Source organism: Anopheles marshallii, chromosome 3 (assembly GCF_943734725.1).
Source record: "Anopheles marshallii chromosome 3, idAnoMarsDA_429_01, whole genome shotgun sequence".
Classification (NCBI taxonomy): Eukaryota; Metazoa; Arthropoda; class Insecta; order Diptera; family Culicidae; genus Anopheles; species Anopheles marshallii.
In genome coordinates, this window is record NC_071327.1 from 68,141,449 (window position 1) to 68,166,708 (window position 25,260).

Here is a 25,260-nt window from a genome sequence, read left to right on the forward strand (position 1 = left end):
AGAATAGCACAACTACCTTTTTTCCCCCTGCTGCCGAGGTGCGGTACGAGAGTGAAGAAATTTTATAGGGATAAAAGATTCTTCTTCCCTAAAGCCCTGGCCTTTGTCGACCATAGCAACCTTGCCGTTGGATTAGAAGAACAGAACGAACACTTTTTAAGTGAGTTTTCAGCGTGATTGTCTGGACTTCATCTTTACTGCCGAACTACCCTGTGTCTGTTTCGTCCGTTTCAGGTTAGTCGGTCCCTCATCATCGTACGGATGAGCAGCAATACGGTCAAACATCGACACATTACAACCAACCCAAAGTCCATAGTTTATCTAGAATGAAAGAACAACGAACAAGAAATGGTGAATGAACTGGGTCGATACGAACCATACATTTTGCCTGGGGGCTGTTGGGGGGCGCGTTTGAACTGTTTACCCAACGGAACCTCACAACAGTAGGCATACGATAGGTCACGCAAAATATGCCCAGCCCTTCTCCACACCTTCCATCTGTTTTTTTTTTTTTTTTTTTTTTTTGAGGTTCACTGACAAACGCTCAGAGTGGAGTTTGCTGTTGCGGTTTGTTGGCAAGTTGCAGACCAAAAGGATCTTGCACGGACTCATATTGGTTCGCAAAGAAATAGGTCTTCTACAATTTCCTCCTGCTGCAGTTTGCTCCTTCCTAGGATAGGGCTTTGCCACAAATGTTTGCTTAGGAAAAATAAACCTTCCCAGAGCTCTGTTGGTTTAAGACAGAAAAAGACGAATCAAACACATTCCATCGCTGGTATTCAAATACAAACCGACGCATGGAAAGCTATTGACCAAATTTGACATCCATGTTCAAGCATAATGGCTACGAGAGATGACACACGGCCACACCATGGCTTTCAATTGTACTATTTAAAGACATCCTTTGCTAATAACAAAAATGATAAGTCAAAAGTCTACTATTGATTAATTAAATGAATTGTATCCAACCTTGCGCATTGTTCTGTATTTCTTATCGTGTACTTGGAATTCTATGAGCTTTTGTAGTCCAATTGCATAAACCTAGCGATTGGAAAAATACGCTTCATGTGATTGTTACTCAAAGTTCTTGGAATTGTGAATTCTGGAACACTTCAGAAAATTAAATTATGTGCATTACAAATCTCCGCTTGTTTCCAACTCTGTTTCGATACTTAATCAAGCTAATTATCAAGGACATGCCAGGGCACCTCAATGCATTGTGTGTCGACCGCTAATTCTATTTGCAAATAACATACCTATGTCTAATCATAGCAAACCGGGCATACCAATGGTAGCTACCGGCACCCGGAAAGAACAAACAAATTCCAGATTATCCATACGTTCGGTGCGCTTATCGGGTTTCAGCCATGCAACCAAACGCTGTCACAAACGTCGACGGTGAGTTAAAGTACGGTTTGATGAGTTCAACATCCAGCTAATAGAACCGCTCACATCAAGTCGTAATGTCATCGATTTCTGGAAGATTATCCCGCTTAAAGTCGAATGAGACGTTTTTTTGTGTGTGTGTGTGTGTTTCGAACATTGCAATCGAGATCTCATTTACATTACGGTTGACGCTTGCAAACAAAGGCACTGTCCTTCCACGTTCGATTATGCTAATTCATGATGGAAGCCAGGGTTATACAATGCATCACCACGGTACATTAGAATGGACGTGGTTGATAGAAGTTAATTAGCGATTGGATGGGTGTTTTGATGCCATCAAATGCAGTAGATAATGATCCGGTGTCAACAATGGGGTTATGTTTCCCGCCAGTCTTCTCGGTAAGCATGAAAAGTAGAACGAGATAATATGCTTCACGGAAATGTTTCACCACGCGGTAGATAAATGTGATTAAATGCTGGATGCTAAGATATGCTTTAAGGGATTCCATTTTTCAACGAAACAGTTCATAGTTATGGTTAATTGGTTGCTTTGTGTATTGCGCATCTACGAGCTCAGAATTTGATTAGCTTCCAAGAATAATGATATTCATCATGAATGGTCGAAAGGTGTCATAAGTTTGCCAACTACAAAGTGCTACAATTTAACTCAAAAGCAATGATACAAAGTAATGTTCATGTATCATCCAAGTTTTTTTGTTTGCGGATAGACGTTTAATATAAAACCCATATCAAAACAAGGATTCCTTCATACATGGCTCATCGTATGCCGTTGCGGATTTTAACATCAGCTCCCTTTTTTTAATGCGTTTAACACGCGTGTGGAATGCTTGTCAGATCAAGCAGCATGATTCCTCATTCTTAGCTTCCTAACTTGTTCTGCCACCAATTAAAAATATTCCTACATGAGCTGCAAAACTCTTGCCAAACAGCGCCAAAATTCGCCAATTTCATTAATCACTCGCTAGCTCGTAGCTCATAAGCTAGCGTGCCACTGGATGGTTCTGGCGCTTTCAAGCCCATAAGCCCAAGCCTTACCACGCAAAATCGAGTATGCTCCAATCGAGTCCCCGAAATAGCCATTTTGCTTAAAAAACCTTCCCACGCAGCTAGAACAAGCACTTTCTTGCTCCCCGTGCGGATCTGATTTATGTTATTTGATTTAGACGTTTTCGCTTTGAAGCGCAACCATGCTTCGGGGGAGTTTATTTTTGTTGTTGTGTTTTTGTACTAGCTGAATTCATAATCGAACAAAAATAAAAAAAAAACACACGCCCACAAAGATGGATGAGGCAAAAATTATAAAAATCTTCGGTACGCTCCTGTACGGGCTATAAAATCAATGGACCCTCTGCTGGAAACGAGTGGAGCTTCTCGCTGCTTGTTGGTGGTAGCTGAAGAGAAGCTTTTTTCCCTCTCTGTTAATATTCTGCTTGATCCAAACAACATCAAAAGAGCTCTACTAACATGTTCACACAAAAATTTCCTCGCACAAGTTATCTTGCTGATGATGAAAATGTGATCTAAAAATAGATTCCACACAAAAAGTAATGATTTTATCAGCATGATTTCATTTATATTTTTTTTTTTTGCACAAGCTGATGGAACTTCGAAAGGGAGGCAATCAGAAACTTTTTAGCAACTTTCATTTCATACACACTCGAGCACTATTCAAAACGGAAGCGAACGGATGATGTGTCACACTAAGCCGGCCCTCGTTAGCTTGACAACTTGTGACAATCCACCCATGCCGGTCTGCCGGGAAGTGAAAGCGTGAGCCGAATGAGCAGTGTGAAGCAAACAAAAAAATCTCCGCTCCATTTTTGAGCGCCTAATCCGATCCTCATGAAAATGACAGCTTACGGCTGCTGCTGTGAGAAAATCCTTCCAAAAGCAGCACGTAATAAGACTAATCCCGGACATATCACTAAATATTGCCAAACCGTTCGAAGAGCAGCTCCATCCCCATTTCTTTCGTTAACCTTCTTTTATGGGCGAACGATTTCTAGCCGCACAGCAAAGGGCCGGACGAAATGAGTCGCACGAATCTTTAACAGTTTGCTGTACTGTAATAAACTTAATTTTCATTAAAACCATCACGCTGAGCTGGTCGAAGTTTTTCGATTTCAGACGTTGGGCAACTCACAGCATCAATTAGGGAGTGCCGCGAACCTTCTTAGTCTCCGAAGCCCGTCCCAATATATGGGCATTCCGGGGCATCCTAAAGCACATCCGACGAAAGTTCCTACGCAACACTGCCGATTATCGATCCTCATCATTAAGCGTGCGATAATAGGAATACGGTGCGGTAAAACCGACCCACTAGGCACTCGGATTTAGTGTCGGGAGCTTTTAAATGGCGCTCTAAAAATAATATTTTCCGAAAAGCGCTTCCACGCATTGTTTCAGCCTTAGCACCGTACCAGTACGCATCAGCCATTTGCAATCTTTAACAATCAGCCCGGGTTTCGGCTTTATGGAAAAGAAATTAAGGTTTGCGTTTCGGAGCCCGCAAAACAATCGACATGTAAAGACCGATAAAGGCTTCAATGCTGACGGTTCCCCCGTCCCTTGCTCTGTTTCCTCCCCCTTCCCTTCCTTAAGGAGATCATGGCCGGCGGCATCTACGCCACAATAATCGAAATCCTTTATCGTACACCATCGCGTGATTTGGTCTTTCGGCACAATCGCAAAAGAGGAGACGAAGCCATCGCGCACCGAATCCGTTACCATAAAGTTTTATTTTTATTTTATTTCCCGACCCCATTCCGCACGACTCCGGTACAATATTTTTGGCCCCTTACACCGTACCCGGCGCGGGCTCGCTTCCGCTCCATATAGGCTGGTGTGCTTTTTCATGGCAGCACTTTCGTTTAATTTCGTTTTCGTCGAAATCGAACGCACATACATGCGCACTGTACTGGTTTTGGTACGGCCCTGAATGCTACACGGTCTCCGCATGCAAGCGCAAAGCATAAGCAAAACAACACAACAAAAATAAGCTCCACTTAAAGCATCCTTCTCAGCCGCACACAGACTCATTTCTGCTGCCTTGACAGCCGACTTGTCACGACGAACGATAGCGGTGACGTTCTGTTCGTTGTGTTTTATTTTCCTGCTGCTTGGAAAATTCCATTTTCTAAGGATGTTATCGTATGGCCACAGAAAACACAACCAAACCATGTGCCCGGGGAGAAGCTCATGCCCCATACCGCCAGCGCCGAGGAGAATAGTGAGGGAAGCAAATCTGACACGGGCACCGGATCATGTTTGTGTGCAGGTTCTGTATGCTATTGTGCGATAACAGATCAGCCCGGTACGAATCGGAAACACTCGTTGAGCGGTGATTCGTCGGCAGGTTTGTTTGGTCCTTCTGGCACTCGGTACCAAGTACCCCGGTAGTGCCGGAAGAGATCGATTATTAATTGAAGGCAATAATGGAAAATGGTAGTTGGGTTTGATTTGCCTGCTTGTGCCACCGGATGACCGTAGGCAGGCTTTCAGCTGTTATCTACTATTCTTTTTATTGCTTGGTAAACACCACAAACGCTCTTTCTATTATTTGTGCCAGAGGACAAGGATCAGAGATTAAAAGGAGGGTGGATCTGATGTATTCAAATAACTCAACCAGATGGATGGAATATTAGTTTGAAAAATGTTGATTGAAGCTTGATAGTTGTACCAATGATTAGATCCAAATCTCATGTGGTATGTTAAATTTAATTTCTCGGAACTCTAGTTTCAGGTGCTGGTGAAATATTTAATGAATAAAAAAGCTAAAAGCTTTCACTTCACAAAAAATTTTAGAGTAATTTACGCTGGAAAAATAAAGGACTCTGTACCACATTTTGTGCACAACATGTTTTGCGTCATGCTTATCTACTTCCAAGAATGGATTGCACGAAGTAACCGAATATAGCCGGAGGATTTGAGGAATGAGTCAAAACTCAAAACTTCAAAACTTCCAAATGAGCCAACCGGTCTTTCTACAGCCTATCATTTTTTTCTACTTAAAATATTTGGATTATATAGAAGTTAGATAAATCCACCACATACTCACATACGAGACAAGCAATTTAAGCCGAGAAGGAGATGCTCAAAATATTTTTTAACCTCTTTTCAACCATTTTCCTATTTAACCTTTTTTTAATCTCTGTGAAAGAACAATGAAGAAGCTGTTACAATGACGAGCTCTGAATTAGACTCTCTAGACTCCGGTGGAATGGTCACGTCATGAGAATGACTCCGGACGACCGAGCCCGCAAAATTCTTCTAGATCGTCCACATGGACAGAGAAGGTGTGGTAGGTCCCAAAAGACGTGGAATGATGGCATTGGTTTATCCGTCAGAATGGCCGGGATTTTAAATCGGCAGACTGCAGCGCTCGAAAATAAGCGGTTTAAATTGCTTAAATACCATGTAACCACTGCATGCCCGAACCACTTTAGTGCCTATTAAATAAGTAAGTAAAGATGAATTTGCATGTGACTAGACCATTTCGTTCACATGGTAGAAACTAGTCACATCCGATTTACTCACAGATATAGTCGATACAAGCCTATTTCCGTACGAAACATTGCCAAAGCAAACCAAACCCGCCGAGGACGAAAACACAAACAACCAAACACAAATCATCGAATATGTTCACCTTGGTTAGGGTAGACTGTGAGCTTACTTTCCTGGAACGACCCCTATCGGTACCGTATTCACTGTCAATTTCCATTCGACCATTTTTGTAGCTCCCAAATAACCAAACCAATTATTTCTCGGAAAATTTGGCCCCTGTGTCCTTCCGGGAAAGCGGCTTTTCAAGCGCGATCGTCTTTTGGTTAGTGTGACCGGGAATTTCCCGTGCCATCGATTTAGACTTATGGTACACGGTTGAGGTCGTTTTCCGTAGAATTGCTTCGGTGGGGGTATTTTTTATGTGTTTTCCTGCGTTTGCAATTTGTCACGATTCATGACTGATCGTCATTATAGGAACCCATTTTTTGGGGTTTACCTTTATCGATGAGTTTACCTGCCGTTACTGTCGACACATGCTGGTGAGCAGACAAGAGATGGACGTTTTTCCCGAACCAAAGATGTTTTTATGTTCGGGAGCGTATGTGACAGCTGTTCGTGCGATAGCTTTCACCTGTTCCAAGTGGATGACGCATTTGCCCTGGAGGTAGATTAGCGGCACCATTGCATTCATTTGGCACACGTACGGACGGCGTTCAAATTCATCTCATGATTAGACAGACAAAACCCACACCAAATACAGTGATTCATCATGTCCGAACCGGCCGCTTTTGTTGTTGCTTTTTTAAGATGGATGCCACAAGTGGATTGCTAAACCGCATCATCTTACGCATCATAATGTCGTCCTGTCGGTCAGCACAAATTTGCTGATGAAAGATAAAGAAGGTCCCAATTCGCTCTGCTAACCACGTGTATGTGGGTCTACACAGTGTATCATCTTTCCACTAACGATATTATAAAAGCTCGCCATTGGGGACAAAGAACGACGCCGTGGCGAAGATGCTTTCACTTTTTCCTACAGTTACATTGCGCTTCGTTTGAACAATGGCGGGAGGAAAAACATAACAAACGTCCATCCGTATCCAGCACGCTCCCCAATGAATAGAGCTCACTTTCTCTATTCAAGTGTGTCTTACTGGTTGCGTCCATCGCTCTGCCCGATGATACCTGATTGCCGGGAAATGTTGATAGAAATAAACAAATAAATTGAAAAAACAAAACGAAAAAACAATCGCAAGAAGGAAAGTTTACCAACGACCAGGGCTCGAACACGTCCCATCGGAGCGGCAGCGTTGCACAAATGTAGTTTTCCCCAGGATCGAGAAGGACAGTTTCCGGAACGTTCCGAAACGGACGTGTTACCGATACCCGCACACACAAACCGTGCTTTGATTTGCTTACTTTGGACGTGTTTTTTGAGGTTGTGAGGATGCGGAGAAGATGCCACCCGCAAAAGCAAAATGAAATAAAATAAACTTCCTCTAAAACCACCCGATCAAGTTACAGCACATGATCTGCTTCTTGGGGTAGAGCCGGACGGGACGGCACACTCTGCGGCGGTCACACCACCCCGGGTAGGTCGAAGCTTTTGTGGACATACGCGAACGGAGGTCCACCAGCAAGGCAGCGAGCGGTGAAAGCGCTGAGCACAAAAGAACCGTTGCTGTGGGAATTGGATTTCGAACTTTTCCTTTCCGCCAACACGACGATGTGTTGACACAGAACGGAAAACGGGAATGTGAAAACCCGAATGTGAAAAACTCCTGCGCACGGAGTGATGAGTTTGAGTGAGTGATTTTTTTCCCTCTCATCCCGCACATGATGGATTCACTTTGCCGGTGTTGTTGGCGCGTTCGGAAGCGTACGCAGGGTGGACATTTGCAATGGGTGAAATGCTGCTCCCGGTGAGCGAAAGGTGAAAAGCCGGTCGCCATGATGGAGACGCCATTAGCCGTCAAGATCGAACGATCAATAATTGTGTTTCACCTTCCGCCGAACGCTCGACGCTTTCGGGGTTCCTTCGCACTCAGCAAACTTTACATCACCGTGTTTGTGTTGACGCGAAGAAAAAGAAAAAACGAAAGTAAAATAAAATGAAATGGCCATCTTTGTTGCTGTTGCGTTTCATTTGCGTCAAAGTTATCGTCCCGTTCCGTCGAGCACTGTGCGCAGCTCATGAATGGAAAGTTTTCTCCCAAGCAATTACCGTTTTTCGCCGGCAGACCGTGGCCATTCGCAAAGTGTACTGATACAAATTCCGCTCCACGCCATTTTATGTGTCTATATGTGTATTGGGAAAGAATAAACATTAGGGTCAGTTGATTTTTTTTTCGTGTCTCCCGCTGTAGGCAACGTTCTATAGCTTCCTGCTTCACTATTCTCTCCCTTTCCCGGGTCCCGATTGCGTAAACAAAGCGCAAAAGTTGGGAAAATTGTTTTGAACCGATTCGAACTCGGGCACGGGTGAAACTTAAAACACTTTTCAGGGCAGAGGAAGCAGGAAGGAACGAAACATTGCGGTAAGATTTATGATTCGATCGGCAGGAAATGTTCGCAGTTCATTATCGTCGGTGCTGTAAATTTGGGCGGCAGTGTGTGAGTGGACGCACTCAGAGCTTGGAATGGGAAAGTGGACCCACTCGCACAATGCGTCCCGTGCGGGTCGCCCCGTCGTGAAACGGGTCGGCTTTCATGCGAAGAAAATGAGCTTTGGCAAACTTTCCTTCCCAAAAGCCAATCGTCTTATTCCGTGCGATTGGGTACGAAACTTTTGCCTAATTTACGTGTCATGTGCAGTGAATCGATTCCTGCTTGTGCAGAACATATTTGTTGTGAGACATTATTTAGTGATTTATTAGCAATTAATTTTTATATTGTTTTGCTGCAATGTATGACGGTAGGATAAAGGACTAATGTTTTAGCAAGAACTCTGGTGAATGGTGAAAATTGATTACTCTAAAACATATATGTTCAACAAATTTTGGTTTATTCTAAATAAACATTCAAGCGCTGCGTTCACAGAGTTTATAGAACTAGATTGCAAAAACTAAAACTGCAACGAATTAATAATACTTCAAAAAATTAATAAAGGTTATAAACTGTGGAATGATAGTAGCGTAAGCATAGGCCTTAACATAATGGACATAGTTCACTCCTTCAATCCGCTCATTACACTTCACATTGATGTTTGTTCGTCTGTTATGCTTCTGGACTCTTGCCCACCACTGACATGAACGTACCGGTTACGGAATAAAGTCATGATGCAATCATAAATAGACCATCTTCCTCGATGCATGAAATTCTACAACGAAAGTCTCTACAACAGAGGTTTGTTTGTTGTGCTAATTAAAAACTTATGAATGCTCAATTACAACAGTATTCAATAGAAAAGATGCTAAGAGGATAAGATGTTTATCGCAACTGCATCAGAGGAATAATTGTGCCCGGAAAACAAAGCTTTTGTTCGGAAAACATCCAGTTTCCTGGAAGCATCCAGCATGCAAAAATCATCATCCAGTAATATCATCTCCAGTTACATACAGAAATTTTAACATCAATCTGCCAGCTACCGTCTCATGTATTTACGTATGTAGTTGTATTTGACAGATACAATTGATGCTCATGACCTACACGATCTCATATGCTGAGATTAGTGCAAGACGTAGTGAACCAACTTCGTTTATTGACACTTCCACCTCTGGCTGTTACAAAATGACGTGAAAGGTAAAACCGTGCTTCATAACCCAAGTTTGGAGCTCGAACTCATCATCGCGAAACTTCCCAAAACAATGCCATACTCCAAACCAGGCACGATACTTTAATGACAAGTAATAGCTACTAATGTTTCTGCCTTATTAAGCAGCAAAAAAAAAAAGGGAATAATCCTGCCGAAATTTGCTTAGCTACACAGCTACTGCTGTCCATGAATATCAATGCCCTATCAATTTTAAATTCTTACATTCTTTCCTAAAACCCTTCAAACGCCAGCTTTGGATAAATTGATCCATTCGCCACTCGTTGCTAATCAACACATTCCACGCAAACTGATATTGCCTCACCATCATCAGCATCCTCGTGCCCGTGCACGTTAGGGCCGGCGTGCAACTTTTGCTAACCAACTTTGCTCGCCCCATCACGAACCTTCATTAACACAGCGCATTAGTGGAAGCTCATCGATGGAGCACGGCATGATCGGTTGGGCATATTCCTTTACACTTCATCCGCGGCTCTCGAAGTGGGCGAATATTCTGCTAATGGATATCGATTTCGAAATTTCCCAGCTCCGCTTTCATCTCAATCAAGTGGCACAATCCGAAAGCCGATGGCCGATGATCGAATGTGTACCCCAATTCGGTGGTGATATGGTCGGTCGAGTTTGAGCCGCGTATCATTGCGATTCACTTTATGTTTAAAGAAGCGTATCGGGCTTAAAGGTACTGATGGAACAACCAGGCCGAGCCTGTTAACGGGAGGATGCAATTAAATGCGTGCAATTTCATTCATTTTGCTGCATGTTAATGAAATGTTTGCACTGTTCCTCTTACATCGCTGCCTCAGCGTACTCAGGGACGTACGGGTTAGAAAAAGAACACACCGCACACCTATTCACAAATCATACTAAGTCGAGAAATACCACACTCATTTACCCTCCGACGATACGCAATTGATTCATTGAACCCCGATTATTGATTCTAAATCAACTCGACAAATTCAGCCGCTACACCAAATTGGACCGAATGGTGTTTCGCCTCCACCGGCCCTTTCCGTTCGCGTACCGGTAGACTAAAGCGTTGAAGTGCCCCACAACGGGGAAACACTTCCTCCACTTGCGCGTCCCGATTGGCGGCCGCTTACGGCCAGGCAAACGAACGATTTCCGAACGGACCCCATACTAATACGGTGCGCAAACAAGAGTCGCACATATATAGGCTGCTAATTGGAGGCATTTCCGTGCATTTTTACCCTGCATTCCATTCGGATCGGATTGGACCCACAGCTCTTGGAAGCGTTGCACACACACTGCTAGCGTCAAACCAAAACTCGATCAATTAACGGACACTTTACGCCGCTACATATCGGTATGTAATTGTAGACGGTTCGTGTCGGATTTCGAACCATTTAATTTAAAACTACACACGCATGAAGCAGGTTGAGTGCACGGTGAATTTGAGACTTCAATAAATTGCACTTTACCGTAACATGGCGCAGGTGAGGTTAAAACCCATTTGGCTCGAATATAGTGCGTAGTATATTGGCTTAAGGTTGTACTGGAAATTGATAGTACTATTACTATTGAATTGTAATTAATGGAAAAAACATTTATCGATACATCGTGGATATCGATTTACTGATCATTTTGAATCAAGATGAATGTGAAATCCCGCGTGATGTAAAAATCACCACGTACGAAATATCGCTTTTACTTCCACCATTCCTTCATTAAGCGGTGAGAGCAGCTATACGCTTTCCATTTTAACCTGCAAGCCATAATTGAATCGTTCATCCATAGCAATCACGCACGTTTTTGAAAAGTTCAACGGCGAAAAAAGTGAGAAATAATAGTCTGTGGCCGTTCGGTTAGATCGCAAAAGTACCAGCACACGAAAAACCAACCCATCCGTGGTTGAGATTTTCCGACGTGGAAGGGAAACGATCGAACGCGGAGCACGTTTCACGGGTAATAGGGGGGGGGGAAAAAAATCAGCATTTTCCCTTTCATCCCTTTCATGCCCAGTTTCTACGCCACGACTGTGCCGGATGGTTGAGATTCTAATTATCGAACTCTGCTTGCTCGGTTGCTCCACCATTTACCTGTGGAGGCCCTCGGGGGCACACAATTACAAACGACCAAACTTCCAACATTGCAATCACTTTCCATCCCTTGCGTAATGCGTCGTCCGTTTTGTTGGGTACTTCACGGAAAGGTGGAGCAACCTGTGTCGGTTTTTTTTTCTCTCTCTTTCTCTCTGTTGAGCTTGGTTAGAATCCTCCGGGACTGGAGTAGGATTTTCCCGCAATTGGTTGGGTGCTGGGAGAAAAAAAAACTCCCTCTCCCAACGGCAAACCACACTCTAATGACGCGCTTCGATGATAAAGATGTTACTGTGAAGGTTACGCGGTTGCCTTCCTGCTCGAGAGTAACTTTTCTTTGGTTTGTACTTTAGCTGGCGCTGATACTTTTGCGGATAGTGCAGAAACACGGCCCAGCTTGGGTCAGCGTAGGGTAATAAATTTCCTCGAACACCTTCGACGCCGTGACGTCTAAGCGGACGGGCGTCCTGTCCAGTGTTGATCGTTGCTACTCACGAACGGCTCGCACGCTGGAACAGGCTTTCTGTTAGGGTAGGAACGTAATTGTGAAAGAAAAAAAAACTTCCCACGGCACGGTATCAGCACTGCGTATCAGCACCAAACAATTGGATGGCCATTTCAGGTTGTCTATTTTTTTTTGGTTGTATCCCATGGTTTCATTTATCTGATTAGTGATTTGTTTCATTTAGTGTTCCGTGCTGACCGGGCGGCTGTCTAACGATTCATTTTATCTCGTACCCATTGCAGACAACAAATCCATACTGGCCAACACGGACTGGAAAAAACTATGGCTAGAGTCCGGACAGCTGAGTTCGAGCGGTAGGATAGACAATCACCTCGACAGCAGCGATTCTACGCTCATAGATGACGGCGAGGTAAGCTTGGAATAGTTCTACGTCTGTGATAGATCAATTAACAGTTTTTGGGACAGTGTGATAAAATAATTAAACTCAAGATCATGTTATAGACGCAACAAACACTAAATTTAAGTAAATATAATTTAAGTTTACCTAAAATTCTTCCTGAAGATGAGGTAAAGTCAGCATGTTCGAAAGTACGAATATTCTATTGCTACATTTTATTGAAAATCTACATCTAATGAATCTTCACTACCGGTACATAAACTTCAAGGTGTCCAGACCTGTCATTTCTGGTGTTTTTTACTTTAGTTACACGCAGTGGGACAGTCAGTCTTGCATTGCTACAAGGGGATTAATCCGGATGGGATTTAAGTCCAGTTCTGTCGTGTGACGACCGGCACCACCAAAAGCACTGTGCCGCCTCATAATTTTTTAGATTTTAATTTAAAAAAACAACTAACGCTGATGCATTTATGATATAAAATTATTTATGATTTGTATCGTCCACCATTTTTCCATAAAATGACATTTTAAAAATTATCGAAATCAACGCCAGAAGTATTCAGTTGTAAAAGATTCAGGTTTATGTTAATACTTTTTCGAAAACTCTATCATCCTATTTCAATTGAGTAACTTAATTTGTATCTATTCATGTGGACGATTTGAAGTTTTTCATTTCTTAAATAATCTATTTATATTTTTATTAACTTCATTTAGCGAATTTGTATCACGTTTTAAATAATTTCACAAAAACTGCCTGTTTTGTTGAACTAGCCTTTCTTGCAAGTCGAAATTACTCAATCGTTTATAAACATACAATTACTATGCTGATTTTGAAGATCGCCCCTTTGCCAACTTTCGTTCGCGTTAAACCCGCCTCGTAAACCAATCACTTCACTTCAACGACACATTTTACCACCGTACCACTTCAGCTTGCTATACTGTTCGAAAGCTTATAGCCATTTCTAATTAGAACTTTTACAGCAGCCGTGCAACAGTGCGCATCAAAATTGCGAACTAGTTTAGCCCATCATTAACCGCCTCGTTCAATACGCATCTGAAGCGGATGCCTCATTTTGCTTAATTTGCTGCTACGACTGCTTTCCTCCCGCACGTTCACAGATCAGTGGGTTTTGTTGTTTCAGCTGCTCGTTACACCGTTTAGTGTTTCCTTTCACTTTACAGCGTAACGACACGAGTACCGAACACACATACATGCACACACACACACATACGCACTGTCGTGAGGCAGGAAGTCCCGACGCTAATTACCAGGTGTTAGTCTTGCACACCTTCTTCTAATCCGCTTTTCTTAAAGAAAAGTTTCCTGCCCCGTGACACTTGCTCGTGGTTGGCGCGTGCTGGGCCGGGTGGCACAAGTACACCTCAAAAGTTCTCGGGTCCCGGGGTGGAATCACACCCGTAAATAGATAATCATCAACCCAGAACGATTCGCCCTCTGGTCGGCGAATCTTGCCATCCTATGGGGTAAGTGAGTGTGCGCACACCGACGCGCATCCTCGCACATACACACACACACAGACGACCATTTCAAATAAGCAAAATTAATTAACATCATGTCGCCGCCTCCCGGCTGGACCGACGGCCGAACGGGGTGGTGTATTAGAGGCCGGCGAAACAGGCTTCCCTTTGCCGTTATGATGATGCCCACTGACTTACATAAGCGCGCTTGAACGGGGGAAGCTGCTTTTTATTTGCTCATCGGGCGGCTCACTCGTCGATGGCACACATCTCGCGTTCTTCTTTGTTCAGGATCGGCTCGGCTCGGTAACAGGATACGCTCTAGAGTGGGCCGGGCTGGATAGCAGAAGGGCGGGGTGGGACGATGTTGGGGGAAGTTGTTGTAACTTGTTTTTGTTTGCGAGCGCATAGTGGTTCAGGATGGTTGCTGGAAGGCTAATGAATTCATATCTTGCCAGATTTCGTAATCGCTGTTCTCATTTTGCTTACATTCACTTACGCGTTTTGGGCCCAATGTTGTGTTCTGTTCTGGGTTTGTTGACTTAAAATGTAACAAGGTAAATATCTCATAGGAAAATACTACATTCTTACCTGGGTGAAATATTTACTTCACTTTATTTCATGTCGATAAATTTGCTACATTTGTTTTATCATAAGACAAGGTAGAGTAGGGTTTGTTACAAATTATGATCTAGACTTTGTTTTCGTTTCATTTATTTACTTTATAGCATTTTTATAACGTTATAGCAAACTAACAATTTGGATTGAATAAAACCTTTTTTTCTATCTATTTGGTAAGTTTTTCTTTCTTTTGCATATTTTTTATGTTTCCTTAATACCCGTAAACAGTGTTTTATTAATTTTGGTTACTTAAATACACTTTAAACAACTGTTATTCATTAGCGAATGTTGGTGTAGCTGCCGAAGTTTATCCACTTTTAAATAGAAGCTATGATTTTATGCGTCTAATGATTCCTCTAACGCACCTGAAATCGTTAACCACCACCCGAAATCAAGACAAAAGTTCAAACCTGATCTTGCGACAGACCAAGCAAATTCCCATTAACCGTCCCACCCCGGGTCGGGAGTATCGTATGGCGCAGGATGTGCCATTGTCATTAACATTTCCGACAGCAACGCAGCTGGAATGGTCACCTTCTGGACAAAGGAAAGTGGATACAAACCCAGTCAGGTTTTGGGGACGGACTACATCGGCAAGACAAAAAACAACAACAACAACCCATACCCAAACACTGAAATTACCCCCCCAGGGCGAATGTTGTGCAGGGTTTGTGCAGGCTTCAGTGACAATCTTTTGGCGCACGGGATCGAGATGAACCGGAAACAGGATGATGAGCTGATGGAGGAGGATGGCCAAATTTCGGCATACCAAGGTGTGTGTTCTGGGAGGTATCTAGGTCTACCCATCGGCAGTGAAGAAAATGGTCACCGTACTCACACACACACAAAAACACGCTATTAATATCTTTTCAGTCATTTTGAGTCTTTTTTTTCGTTTGGTGCGTGTTTGTTTGTTTGTTTTTTTTCTTCTCAAGATTGCGAGCCTTCCTGTCGTCCACTGACCCATGTTAAGAATTTAGACACTTTGACCGTAAAAGACCATCTTTTGCTCGATTGTCGTGTTGTGCGTGTGTGTGGGTGTGGGTGTGATGAAGGAAGACATCGATGAAAAACATCTGCAAAACTGTAGTTCACCTGGACTCCATAATGGAGTGAATGGAGCGTTTCGCTACAACTATGGCATTTATCTCATGGCGTTCGAAGCTACATTCATCGCTGTTGCTGAGCCCTTTCTGGGCAGGTGTTGCCCTCCCCCGAAAACCGGGACAATGGTAGTTAGTTGCTTAAATGGTGCGGAAGTTCCCTGTTCCCAACATTCGCGACCTAGATCTCATGCCGACAAGAAATCCTCGCAGAAAAATGGTGAAGAAAACACCTTTCACCAGACTATTTGGTTGTTTTTCCTCGGACCCGTTCACCCGGTTGTATGATGCGGATCACGTGGCCTACAGCAATGGACCTTTTGCCGCTACATCCACTCTTCCGTTACGTCCTTTTCGGTACTGCAATTTAAGGATTTTTTCTTTCAACAGCACAAAATGCGAGATACGGCAAATACAACGCCACAGCGATAGTTCTTCGTGTGGTTATTTTTCTCGCGCTGATCAATTTATCTTCGCCACCGTGGTGTCGACATTTCAGGCTCAGTCTCTCGTATTTCGTTACCATGCCCTTGCCCACCGTTCCGGACTGCTTCCTCCTGGGTACCTTCGTCAAATGTCGGACCGTAATTTTGGATCATTTGTCATTTAGATTTCGCTTGTTTTGTGGGTAGGGAAGGTAATTTTGTTTGTGTGCGCGTCCTTGAGGGCGTTATAGCTTGGGTAAGAGCGCGTCCAACAGCATCCACTGCTGCGGTAACGCTTCGACTCCCACCCTGGGCCGGATCGAGTTCATCGTACCGTTAGCAATTTACTGACCCACAAATGACCGCAAACATACCCTGCAGTTCGTACTACTTGAGCCTATTTACCCATCAAACGAACCCCCACCCGTACAGTGGACGTGTTGTGGTGTACGGAAAACATGCCACACAACAAGAAAAGAAGGAAATTCCAAACCCCATCGAAATGTCCCCAACGCCCTAGAGAAACAGCCAATGAACGGACACTGGGATTGTTTGGTATTACGGATGGATTCCGTCTGACAGCTACCGGACCGGACCACCGGTGCAAAAGTAGGGATGAAAGTCAGACAAAACACATCAGACCCTTGGTAAACCAGCAGCGTGATGAAAAGGGAAAGCACTCACTCGTCAACCGTTTGATGTCTCGGGTGCTGAACAATCAGTTCCCCATTTTTTTCCTAATCGAGCGATCGAGACACAATCTGCGCTAGGATGCTAGGTGCACACGTAGCGGGGAAATCAATTTCTCCATTTTCTGCTCAATTGACCATGTATGGGAAAGTTTTGCCTATTGGGAGTAGAGGTTCCATTATCGAACGCCATGGTACGACTTCCGGTACAGGCAGATATGGTGCAGAGCTGGTTTACTGGGGAAGCGACACGATTGATCCAAAAGTACGCGATTTCGTCCCCAGTAACAGTCCGTTAAAATACGTTTTGCATCGTGCAAATTGTATTCTGGTCTGTAACAGTGTGTTAAATAATCATTTTTTTCGTTCAACATTCAATGAGCTGAGCTTTAAATAGTGCAATCTGAAGAAGCATATGAAGGTGTTCGAGTTGTACAAGTGAATAGAAGAGCTAAAATATTACATCATTTGAGTCGTTGTTTTGTTCTACTGAAGATAGTTAGAGTAGGGACTAAGGAATTGAAGAGATACATAAATAAGAATACCAGATAAGGGTTGATCAGATTAACAATGATCAATTTCAGGAATTTGTGACCCAGGCGCTGACACTTTACATCACGAAATTGAAGAGAAGTTCTAGAACTCCTCCTACATTTCGATACAACAAATCGCATTAAGAGAGCATGGACAGCAAATTCAAAAAATGGCAAATGTTACATTTTTTATCATGTTGAAAACAATAATAACGACGTTAGGAATTCAGAACTACAGAATCCTTACGATGGCATTTATGTTAAATTATCCTTAAACACAATAGTTTCCCAAAATGGATGGATGGTTCATCAGCGGTTCAGTCAATTTTGTGCTCTGATTCAAACAGAACATAATCGTACAAAATAATACCCCCAAGACACATGGTAATTCAATTTCCAAACATTGCATGCAATTCGATACGGATGGAACACTTTGATACGCCGTACTTCAAATCGAAAGTGGTGCGAAATGGGTTGCAAACCATCAAATTATGATAACTGCATGTAATTTAAAATCCATTCACCATCCCATCACCACCGCCACGTCCCAAAGCCACTGTGAGTGATTTCCTTTGCAATGTTTTACATCGCGCTGTTCGGAGGGAGATAGGGCACACCCGGTGTTGCTCGCCCCCGGGGTGTGTTTGAATGGTAAAAATTAATTACAAATTTTCCTACCCCGAGCCGAATTTACTCCCGCTCACATGCACCAGTAGAAGCCTACAGTCGTTTCGATCACGTCGTTGAATTCTTCTACCGAAGCTTGTTGTTGATTTTTCCAAAAACAACTGCCGAAACCGATGCTTGTAATGCGGTGCTAACGAAATGATGCTTCACGGTTTGTTTATTTTAATAGCTCTTTCAGCGGGTGTTGTTTTTCGCTGCCGAACTAACAACAAGACAAGAACCCCTTTACGGTGGTACGGATTGTGTTGGGGTGTCAGCCAAGGGAGGGGGGTGTGGGGGGGACGACAGGGAATTAAATAACTAGTAACCGGAAACAAATGATGTCACTCGGGCGTTACTACGCAAACAGTTCCCCTTTTTCGGTAGAACAGTCCACTTACACGCGATCGTAACCGGTTACAAGGGGCATAAGAGCCATAGAGGGGCTGGGGAGACAAAAAAAAATAAAGCAACATGGCGCCAGAATATTCCACGGTGACACTTTTATCATGACACGCAAAAAAAAATAAAACTAGTGTACCATCGGCATCCTTCCGGTCGTCTACGGTCTGCTCATAAATGATTCCGGTTCAACGTGTTCATTCGCTCAGCGCTGGAAGTGTGCAGTAGTGTTTCGTTTCGCAATAAGTTTTACAATTTTTCGAGCATTTCTAGAACGATGGCACAAAACGTTAACTTTTGTACGCAGGCATTCGGCGTGAAAGTGGGAGCGGCACCGCGGAACAGTGCGATGAGAGGTTAAGAGTTATAAAACACGCTAGGCGAGGACGTGATAGATGAGCGCCCTCTAGGGGGAGGGAATACGTGCGGCAGTGAGGATCAGCGGGACAGCAAATGAGATTTTCCCGGATCATGGCCCGCCGTTCCATCGTTGCGCAGGGTGTAGCTCAAACTTTTGCATCATTTGATTTCATCGCACCGCCCCAAACCGCACTGATCCGTTCCGATCGCAGCTGGTCACCGAGACTTCCGATAGAGCGACACGTTGTAACAGTGGAAAGTTTTTCAATTTCACAAATTGTTCCCGACATTACAACTTGCCTTGTTTCTTGACACCAACTTCTGGGCGGCGTTATCGGTGGCCTGCTTTTTAATGACACTCGCGTCTAGGTGGGGCCCCGCAAAGGGTGTGGCTGTGGGTTTTGTGCATTAGTGGAAATCACGACACTCAAACCGCAAGTAAGCAAACGGGCTACGCCAAAGTATGATCCAGCGCCTTGCGGGATATACTTGGAGGAAACATTTGCCTTTTAATTCTTTATCGCTCCCCTCGAACGCACCCGATACAAGAATTAACTGAGCACTGGAAACACTTGGCAAAACAAAGGATCTCCGCTTAAAAGTGAGGCCCACAGCGTTGGATAGAAAGCAGAGGATTAAAAACAAAACTTTTTGCTTTCTCCACCTGAATCTTCCAATAGCCACCCTCTGCCAGTGGGTTCCGAGACGGGCACAATCCATGAACTCGCTATTTTTACGACCCATACCATTGCCCGGGGAAAGTTATCCAATGATTATGCTATTTAAGTTTGATGTCGAATGTTGAAATGCGAAAACCAAAACACAGCAAAAAAAGGGGGTAAATATCACCACTCTAAATGGGGCTGTTTGGAGCAAAACTACATGCTTACCGGGTCGGTTTAACCGGGGGTTTGCGTTTGAGTTTTTATTTCACTTGCGCCGTTTTGTACGGTCTCACAAACGAATGACAAAAGTTCAACTTTCTACAAAAGCGGACTTTGCGAAGCAATCGTCATAAGGTACGGTAGTTTACGGGTGTCTCATTGCAGCAGAATCATATCTTAATGATGCTTACGATCGGATGTTGTTTTTGTGCGGAAATAGTACCTGATTATAAGGGAACATTGGAAGAGGATGGAATGGAACTTTGTTATAAAAAGTATAATAAAATGCTGGAATAGCTCAATAAAGAGACTACATTTTGAATACGTAGAATATCGAGGATTTATCCAATAAAATAAGAATCTTTAACATATATCTTCATAAATTAAAAAAAAAAACATTTCCACAAATGTTTTCTACACGAACAAAGTCATTTGATGGCTATTTCCAACAACTCACCGAGTGTCCTACATTTGATGACAGGTATCTTATTCCTGTACACCGTTCAACAATGCTTGTGAAGCTTTTACGATCTGTAAAATTCATCACTTTGCGCATAGTATTTCGTGCCAGAATACACCTATGCTTCATTGTTTGCTTGAGTAGTACTCGATCGCTTCCACCAGCTTAGCCTCTAGCTCGTCACAATACATTCAAACCGTAGCTTGTATTCGATTTTTCATCCAAAAAAGATACGGAACATGAAACACCTCTCAAGCCCAAGAACCATAAACCCGGAAAACGTTTTTCCTCAAGCCGTTCCGGAACACGGTGTCCCCCTTTAGTAGTGTGCGTCGTTTTTCTACCGTACCTACCAAGGCTGCAGCTGTGGTACAGTTCTATACGCTCGATTGCTTCTAATTTTGGAATAATTCTTCAAAACTCTTCACTCACAAATCCGGATCCATTTTCGGGGATGGATGGGCACACCATTACAGTGTGTGCCTCCGGGATGGCCTCGTCCATGGTTGGCTGTTTGCTGGTTATTCATCATGCCTGCCATAAAAAACGTGGTAGCAAAGTAGGCGAGTGTGGTGAAAAATTAACTTCTCTCCCAGCGTGATGCCAACTCGGAAAGATGATACCGTTTCGGGTAGAGGATTAGGTGAAACGACGGTAGAAAAATTATCCCAGCTCTAGGCAGATGTGATCGTGATGACGTTCAAAACGAGAGCGTCCTCAGGAGATACGTCCTGAACTGAAGTACCGCAGCATCGTCGCATCGTACCGAACTTTAAGGGAAGCGAAGATGTGCTAATAAAATTATAACCATTTTACGACTTTCGAAAACACGGCCTAAGCCTAGGCATCACAGCTTGTGCCGTAACGCTCGGGAATCAGTCAAACGTTTGCCCATGTTTATCTATCAAGTGTGGGCGACCGGTCCTACCGGAACCCATCAAACACCGTAAAGCCAGCATAACGAGCGAAAAGTTAAGCGGCCAATCCGGCCAACCCAGCCAAAAAACAATTGAGACCCAGTATAAAACTGGACGGCTGTTACTGCGAGATGGGGGGAAAACTGAAGCAGAAATGTGGAGTGCTGGAATTTTGGTCCGAGACAACCGTTTCCGGTAAGTTATGACTTTGACAGTTCGTTCCAAAGCCTGTTGTTTGTAGATCGTCCTAAGATTGTAAACCGGATGGCCATCCTATCTGATGTAAATGTGTTGCTGTACGGTTCGTACGGGTAAAGTTGAGCATTGCGACCAATGGACACAATTGGAAGATTTAAACAAAATTCCGCAGGTTATTGCGGATAAAACGGAATTGTGGAATATGATATAAATCTGGAACCATTAGAGCTTTATGCTTGGGTACGAATGTTAAATCCAGTTACTAGAACTGGAATTGCTGAATGTCTACACTATGTTTTCAATTTACCTTGTCACGAGAATTTGCTAATATTTAACAGTTTTCATCGCAAAAAAATGACAAGCATGGTAGAAATTAATATGAACCAACTCTAGTTTACCTTTGATGTGTACTTTTAACGAAAAAGCACTTCTATACTTCAACAAAAAAAGAGAGAACTCATAACCATGGGACCATGATTTACTAACGTAAGCGTAACAAATGGACCACCCACCTTCCCGAGTGATGCATTTTTGCAGACAGCCAGATATTATCACTCTAAAACGGTTCTGGTAAAAGGCATTTAGAATAGTGCAACACAAAAAAAGCACAAACACACCCCTCCAACGTATCACCACATAAAGCACAGCAATCCATGCCGATGGAACCGATATTATCGCCCGTACGGTCCATAATTGAACCTCTCCGGGCGACAATATCACATATCATTGCCAATGTGTTGGGAAGCCTTTTTGTTCGGCTTCGGGTTTGCTGTACCTAGTTTGAAATGAAAAAGCTTTCACTCACTATTTCTAAACCCGGTTATGTGTTAGAACGCGCGATAAAAAGAGCACATTTATTTTCCCTCCCGCAATGGAAACGAACGGAGGGCATTTGACATACGACGATTAACAAACGATGGCGGACGGTCAAGGCGAGAAACGGAATTGTTCGTGACAGCATGGAAAATGATATTCTTTATTAAATTGTTGATAAATGAACCTGCGCGTTACTCTACCATTTCGACGAGTATTCGTGCGAGGAATTGTAGCATGCTGAATCCAACCTAACGAATACTGATTTTCAATACTGTAGATGTACAAGAAATTCTTAGAAGTTACAAAAACTGTGCAACAACTGAACTACTTTGTGGATAATTGTACAAAACCACGCACTATTGTGTTTAATTTGTTGCTAGAAAGAGATATATAAGCAAGTGATACTGTTCGATACCACTTGTACTGAACCTTCCGTTTGGGTTTCCCGCAACTTTGTATGTACAGCGAAACATTTTCCGTGCTTCTTCTCACTTTAAACCAGACAGCTGTGCACGCAAATCCTACCAACAAGGCGGAAAGTTCTTAAATTTGCATTTCACTTTACGACAATCCGTAACGAAACTGCTGCAAGCCTCCGGAAGCATTGCTAGTGCCACCACAAACCGTTGCAAACGAATCATTCTTTGCCGTTTTGTCGTACAAAACGGTGGGCACGGAGCAACTCCCAAATGCAGAAACGCTTCCCCGAACCCGAAATCAGTCATCGCTTCACCGCAGGTATGATCCGTTGGAAGGCACGAAGAACCCGCAAAGGAAGGCAACGATGGAACAGGCAGGAAGCAAAATCTACGTGGAATATTATTTATATGCTACGAAACCACCACCTATGGGAACTCTACTCGCCCGATGAAATAAATCTTTCGCAAACATTTGACAAATATTGACTGCGGCAACGGAATGGAAATCGTAACGATGCCATCCAAAATGGAAGCGGCTCAAATCCGTACACATGTGTGAGTGTGTGTGTGTGTGTATATGTTCACCAATCCACCCATCTCCCTCGCCGACGTTCGCCAAGGTGGCCATTTTTTCCGGGTGACATTATGCAGGCAGCCATATACTTTATGGGTCGTTTACGTCGCCAAGACGCTGCACCTGGAGGAGGGCGCCTAGCGCTAGTGGATCGGTTTCGTTGGGCACAAATTTTCAAAGTAGATTTTTATGTCCGTACCTCTATTTGCATATTATTACGTACGCGTTCCAAATGTCAAGTGCGGAAGCAATTGTTGGAACCTTTTCGGTGCCTCCGGTGGTACACCTGTGGCAAAAGGTGAGCTTTTGCATTACTTCGTTCGTTCCGTGCAAATTATGATTCTTCAAAATGGTGCGAAGGTTCGATTTCATCAGCATGGGTTCGTCAGGCAAACATAAACGGGAAAACAGAAATACAAAAGCCAAACAATAAAATTTGTTCGCAACCACAAGTCCGGTGGATATAACAGATGGTTTAAGAAAATGATTGGTTAACGTAAGATAAATCGCTGCTTGTTCCTTCATATCGTTTCAAATACTAGATGGAGTGCCTTTAACATGCTGAAAAAAAATAATGGAATCCTTCTTATTATGTATTGTTTTAAGTTGACCTCAGTTTATTTCTTGTGTATTAACCTACAACTCTATGTTAATAATATCGTTTATTTTCATTCCTCTCACTTAGAGGTGGATGTCAACCAATATAACCAAAATATACTTCATGGCTTGCTCTTTTTGATTGAAACAACCTATAAACATAAACGCCATGAATGACAGATGAAATGTCTAACCTATTTTAAGCACTTTTTATTAATTTAATTGTATTGTTATTGTAATTTTATTATTATGATTATTATCTACATCTTATCGAAAGTTCCATCCAACATAAGCGATGAGATGAAAGGTGGTTACCACAAATTAATCTTCCAAGCTCATCTTGATCACATCATTTATCGAACGTTAAGGAGCCGTTGGTCTTATGCAACTGTTGGAAAACATTGAGTTTTTGAGGTCCAGTGTTCCTGAATGCGGTGTACTACAGTCTAGTGCATTCTGTATAGGAACTTGCAATTGAAATATGGATAAGTAAACCATATACTACTTCCACGATATGGAGAACGCAGACGACTAATGGGGAATTGCTTGAAAAACGACCACACACCTAAACCATGACTATTGCAAACAGTACTCTTGAACAAATTAACTTTCCCAAACTGCAAGGTATTATTGTACTTACACCGGTTAGTTCTCTGCTTTTTTATCAAATATTTTATGTGAAGCGCCATATTATTGGCCTGTTTTGGTCTGAAATTCATACTATTAGACTTTAATGCAATTGAGAGATCATTTTAGGTTAACTTTTCCTTGGTCACTCCGCATAGTCTGATTAGTATTTCTTCCCTAACATCTTCGCTTTTTATCCATTCCACCACTCACGCTGCGGTCTCTCCCAAATATCAAATTGAACTTTTTAATCATAAAGGATATGCATAAGATTAGGATTAATTAATAATTCAACTTGCCAACTTGCTAATGAATTAAAATTAACGTTTGTTTCAAATATTTGCATTAACGTCGTTTATTTTGTTCATTCTGTCAAGAAGTTTTAAAAACAAAAAATTGAACCACAACCATGTTACTTCCATTCTTGCTCTTTAATTATGTGAAATGATGTTGCTCTTGGACACAGTTGCACGAACGGCTAATATCACAAATTATTTCCTCATTCATTAACTGCCCTCACTGTAGCTAACGTGAAAAAAAAATCGAACTTAGCAAAAAACGCAACTCCGTGGGTTGCTTTTCTAAATCATTCGCTACATTAATTTATTAGCACATCAAAATCGAAAAGCATTGCATATCGCGAATTTCGCCAACCACTACCCCACCATTAGACGAGTTCGAAAAGCACTACTTGCTTTGCGGGAATGCACGAAAGATTAGCACAAACCGCACACTCATCAATCACGAAGATAAATGATGATTATTTGTATTTATAAACGGATACGATCTATCCCCACCCTCCATTCGCTTCCCGCCGCCCCCGATTCGGTGTATGTGGCCAGATGTGCCGCGTGCGGATGTGATGTAATGTAATTTATATTTGCCCAA

General features: G+C 42.9%; 1 protein-coding gene across 1 annotated transcript in view; it reads left to right on the forward strand.

Annotated features, from left to right (window-relative positions):
• The window catches only part of LOC128711338 (zwei Ig domain protein zig-8), a 120,199-nt gene that overhangs the window by 16,622 nt on the left and 78,317 nt on the right, over window positions 1-25,260 (forward strand). Inside the window, exon 2 of the mRNA XM_053806206.1 lies at window positions 12,487-12,614. Coding sequence (XP_053662181.1) covers window positions 12,487-12,614 — 128 coding nt within the window. The remainder of the gene's footprint in view (window positions 1-12,486; window positions 12,615-25,260) is intronic.